This window comes from Apodemus sylvaticus, chromosome 1 (assembly GCF_947179515.1).
Source record: "Apodemus sylvaticus chromosome 1, mApoSyl1.1, whole genome shotgun sequence".
NCBI lineage: Eukaryota > Metazoa > Chordata > Mammalia > Rodentia > Muridae > Apodemus > Apodemus sylvaticus.
Window position 1 is genome coordinate 208692243 of NC_067472.1, and position 5212 is coordinate 208697454.

At 48.1% G+C, this 5212-nt stretch overlaps 1 protein-coding gene across 1 annotated transcript; it reads right to left on the minus strand.

Moving 5' to 3' along the window:
• Positions 1-3054: 3054 nt before the first annotated feature.
• On the minus strand, positions 3055-4008 carry LOC127684163 (olfactory receptor 10A7-like). Its single transcript, XM_052181128.1, has one exon. It carries the CDS (start codon positions 4006-4008, stop codon positions 3055-3057), a length of 954 nt encoding a protein of 317 aa, XP_052037088.1.
• Positions 4009-5212: the final 1204 nt, after the last annotated feature.

Here is a 5212-nt window from a genome sequence, read left to right on the forward strand (position 1 = left end):
GAGAAATATTGGCCCATGTAGTACCCACTCTCAGGGATCTTCCGATGTAGTAGCTATGTTTTGTACAGAGAGGCATAAGATTAAACAGTTGCTTAAATATTGTAGTGCTGTGATAGGTTGAATGATAAATATCTCTCTTACTCTTGGGCATTTGCATATTCTGTCCCCAGTTGGTGATCCTGTTTGGGAAAGTTTGGGAGGCATGGCCTTGCTGGAGGGGGTGTAACACTGGGGTTGGGCTTTGAGGTGACATGCTCAGCTCACCTACTCTCTGCTTTCAGCTTGTGGTTCTAGGTGTAAGTGGCTAGCTTCCAGTTCCACTGTGCCAACATGGACTGAACCCTCTGCAGCCACTAGCATAAATACTGTTTCTTCAGGTAGCTGCATTCATCATGGTGCTTTATCACAGCAACGGAAAAGTCACTGTTTTGATGTGTTCTTGGATTTGATTGGCAAGAATTTTATTGAGTATTTTTGCTTCGATATTCATAAGGGTTATTGGTCTGTAGTTCTCCTTCTTTGTTGGATCTTTGTCTTTGTGTGGTAGACTCCAGAGAGCCAAATAACCCTATTAAAAATGGGGTACAGAGCTAAATAAAGAATTTTCACCTGAGGACAATTGAATGGCTGAGAAGCACCTTAAGAAATGTTCAACATCCTTAGTCATCAGGGAAATGCAAATCAAAACAACCCTGAGATTTCACCTCACACCAGTCAGACTGGCTAAGATCAAAAACTGAGGAGACAGCAGGTGTTGGTGAGGATGTGGAGAAAGAGGAACACTCCTCCACTGCTGGTGGGGCTGTCAGATGGTACAACCACTCTGGAGATCAATCTGGTGGTTCCTCAGAAAACTGGGCATGACACTTCTAGAGGATCCTGCTATACCACTCCTGGGCATATACCCAGAGGATTTCCCAGCATGTAATAAGGACACATGCTCCACTATATTCATAGCAGCCTTATTTATAATAGCCAGATGTCCCTCAGTGGAGGAATGGATACAGAAAATGTGGTCTATTTACACAATGGAATACTACTCAGCAGTTTAAAACAATGAATTCATGAAATTCTTAGGCAAATGATTGGAACTGGAAAATATCATCCTAAGTGAGGTAACCCAGTCACAAAAGAACACACATGGATAACAGTCACTGATAAGTGGATATTAATTAGCCTAGAAGCTCTTAATTCTCAAGACACAATTCTCATATCAAATGATTCCCAAGAAAAAGTAAGGAGACGGCCCTGGTCCTGGAAAGGCTTGGTCAAGCATTGTAGGGGATTACCAGGACAGAGAAGTAGGAGGAGGTTGATTGGAGAATGGGTTGAGGGAAGAGGGCTTATGGGACATATGGTGAGGGGGGGAACCAGGAAGGGAAAATCATTTGGAATGTAAACAAAGAATATAGAAAATAAAAACAGAAAAGTGACTGTTTTAAGTGCCCATGGTGGACCACAGTCTTCCAAACAGCGTGAACCCCCTCTTCTTCCTCAGGGTTAATGTTGTGCTCTGTAACCAGGAAGGAATAGACTGGAGCTCAGTGGCCTCTGTGATGTCTAACAGCCATGGCTACATAAAGAAGCAGTCAATGTAAATCTGCACACTAGATGATGGCTGTGGTGGTGGTGCTGTTCATGGTCACTACACGTTGGGTTAGTGTAATGGTGCTTTGGTTCTAGTGCTGTGTGCATGGACATCTTTATTTAACTCAGCCCAGAAATGCTTAACCCAGAAGGATATGCAATTTCCCAGAACAAAACCTTTCAATTCCCTATGTAGTAACAGCAATATCACCCCAGTTACCATAGTCACCATTGGCATGAGCATCACCACCACCTCTACCATGTTCACCATCATCACCACCTCCACCATCATCACCATCATCATCACCATCACCATCACCACCACCATCACCACCATCACCTCCATCACTACCATCACCATCATCAACACCTTCATCATCATCAACATCACCACCACCATCACCACCATTCCCTCTCAAGTCCTAGGCTAGTGCTTTGTCAGGGCTAAAATCATGAGTCTTGCCAAGAGATAGGAAACTCAACCCAGACAGGCTTTAGTCGAAGTGAATTTATTTGTTCACAGAGGGGAGTAGACCAAACTTCAGGGAGGATTAGATTCAGGAATTCATCAGTCAATAGGACTTCTACTAGTTTTGGTTTTCTTTGGTTGGCTCTATTATCGATAAAAAATAACCTCCTGCTTGTTTGTTAAGATCTATTTTCATTTTTTCTTTTTGTACGTGTGTATATATTTATGTAAGGGAATGTGCATGTAATAAAACCCAAATAAGACAATAGAAAATAATGAATAAAATCTGAAAGGGAAACATTCAGATCTGGCTTTCTGATGTTGATTTCTGTCTCCAGTTCCTCACTTCCTCTATGAAGGATATAAAGTTAGATGAAACTCCAGCCTCCTTCACATAAAGGGTAAGAGTCTCGACTGCCTCTTGATTTTAAATCTCCCCACAGGGTTTGGATTGTCTCACAATTCTTCATCCCTCATGCAGTTGGGTTTCCACTGTTACACTTCAGCTACTGGAATGAAAAGCCATTCCTGAACCAGCTTTGGGTCTCAAGAGAAGTCTATGGACCAAAGCATCTTCAGCTGAATCATAGGAAACTTGATCAACATCCATTAGCATGTTCAAAATTAGCCCAAGTCAAAAATGCCACCCCGGTGGGTCCAGCCTCGATTACCTGGCTCTCAGGTTATTGAAAGGGAATTGGAATAAGGTGCAGGCGGTGAGACACTGAATGTGGAGATGGTGTGTTACACGGCATTCTTGCAGAAGACGCGAACTGCTGCACTCTACGTGGCTAAGTGGATTCACTTGTCTACCGTCATTTAAAAAATCCTGATCAGCAATGAAAAGTTTGGTGTTCTGCCTTCTCTTAGGTAGGGAAATGGCCTGGGTTTCCTAGGAGAAAGTCAGGGTGCTAAGCCACACTGGGAAAGTGGGCCTCAATAATTACTTGACTCTTAAAGCTGGCAGAGGAGAGAGCTCACTCGTGGAGTCTAGACTCTTAGCGTCCACAGCACACACGCCCAAGGGCAGCCTTGACCTCCTTGTTCCGCAGGCTGTAGATGAGAGGGTTGAGCATAGGGGTCACCATGGTATATGACAGGGACACCACTTGCTTGCTCTCAGGAGAGTAGCTGGCCTTGGGGCGCAAGTGGATGACCCCCGTCGTGCCATAAAACAGAATTACTACTATAAGATGGGAGGCGCAGGTGGACAGCGCCTTGTGGCGCCCAGAGGCTGATGGCATCCTAAGGACAGCAGCCAGAATCATCACATAGGATGCGGCTATGAGACAGAAGGGAACCATGATGACGAGGACGGTGGCCGCGAACACATTGGCCTCGAAGACTCTGGTGTCTGCACACACCAGGCTCAGCAGAGGTGCTATGTCACAGAAGAAGTGTCTGATGCCACGTGGCCCACAGAAGGGGAAGTTAAACAGCCAGATGGTGAAGACGAGTGCAACAGGGATTCCAGCCAGCCAGCAGGTAGCAGCTAGCAGGTAGCACAGCTGAGGGCTCATGATGGCGCCATAGCGCAGGGGTCTGCATATGGCCAGGAAGCGGTCCCAGGCCATGACCGTGAGGAGGAAGCACTCAGATGTGACACAGGACAGCACAAGGAGCATCTGCAGGGCACAGCTCGTGGGGGACACCCCGCGTCCAGGCTGCAGCAGGGTCACCAGCAGACGGGGTGCCACGTCCAGGGAGAAGCAGATCTCCACCAGCGCCAGCTGGCGCAGGAAGAAGTACATGGGTGTGCGCAGGCCTACGTCCAGGCAGGTGAGCAGGACGATGAGCGAGTTGCCCAACATGGTGAGCAGGAAGGCTGCCAGGAAGAGCACTGCGAGCATCGGGCGGAGCGCGGGCACGTGCGCGAAACCCAGCAGCACGAACTCCAGCTCGCGTGCGCGGCTCTGATTGGCCCAGGGTGGCGCTGCCCAGGACAGTGGCATGGGCCCAGGACTAGAAGGCACTGTGTTAAGGACCAGGGAGGATCCCCGTGGAGGGCTGAGGAGGAGAAGATGAAGTGAGAACTGCAGCCTGTAGGTTCCATCTACTACAGTCACAGGAAAATCCATCCAAGTGCAAATCAAATCCCCTTACAACCAAGATCTTTTCAAAACACCTCAGTTAAAGTGTGGGATGAATGGAGTGACCTCAGGTGCTGACCTGCCTGCGCTCCACTTCCCTGGTTTGTGTTCTACTGATAACCCCCAGCGGATGTGCAGCTCCTCAGAGTTGGTGCTGTCTGTTCTCTGTCCTCAAGTTCTCTGTCCTTCTCCGTTTGTAAGGATGGAATGTGTGCCGACTCGTGGCCACATCTCCACAGTGTCCTCGAGTCTCTAACAGGTTCTTCTGACCCTCCACACCTCCCATCCTCCCTCCACCCCAGCATGACACCCCCAGGGCCTTTGCCTTTACACAGCCCAGCTCCCTGTGTGTGCTGACACTGTTTGACTGTTCTCAGTCTCCAGGTACATATTCAACTGTCATCTTCAAGGTTGCCAAGATGGTTCAGAGAATAAAGGAGCTTGGCACTAAGCAGGAAGACCTGGGTTCAATCCTCTGTGCCTACAGAGTGGCAGCGAAGTGCCCACCCCTGGAAGATGTTCTCTGACATCTGCGTGGCACAAGCATCCCCTCCCCCTCACAGCCAATATCAATATCATCAATATCAATATCAATAGATGACGCCCTCTGAGGGCCTACAGCTTGACGGCCAGAATACAGCAAGCACCGCCTTTCTACTATCTATACTTTCCGACTGTAGTTGTAATTGAACAAATACTAGATGAATCTTTCCTCCTATTAAACCAAGTCTGTTCGTTCTGTAGCCTGTGAGCACATGGGTCATGATACCATGGGCATTGGAGCGATGGTGCAGTGGGTAAGAGAGCTCACTGTGAGAACCTGGGGAGCTGTGTTCAAATCCCCAGCACCCACGTACAAACCAGCCATGGCTTTACATGGTCATAACTACAGTGTGGGGAAACAGAGACAGGCGCACCCTGGGAGCTCTCTGGACAATCAGTGTAGGTGAAATGGAAACCTCTGGTCACTGCGGGGCTGTGTCTTAAAGAAGTGGGGCAGAGAGCGACAAGACACAGTGCCCTCCTCTGGCTTCTGCGTGAGGACTCATGAACACAAACACGCTCA

What these genes read in the sequence shown, in the direction of transcription:
- LOC127684163 (XM_052181128.1), bottom strand. Translation starts at nt 4,008, where the DNA reads ATGCCACTGTCCTGGGCAGCGCCACCCTGGGCCAATCAGAGCCGCGCA.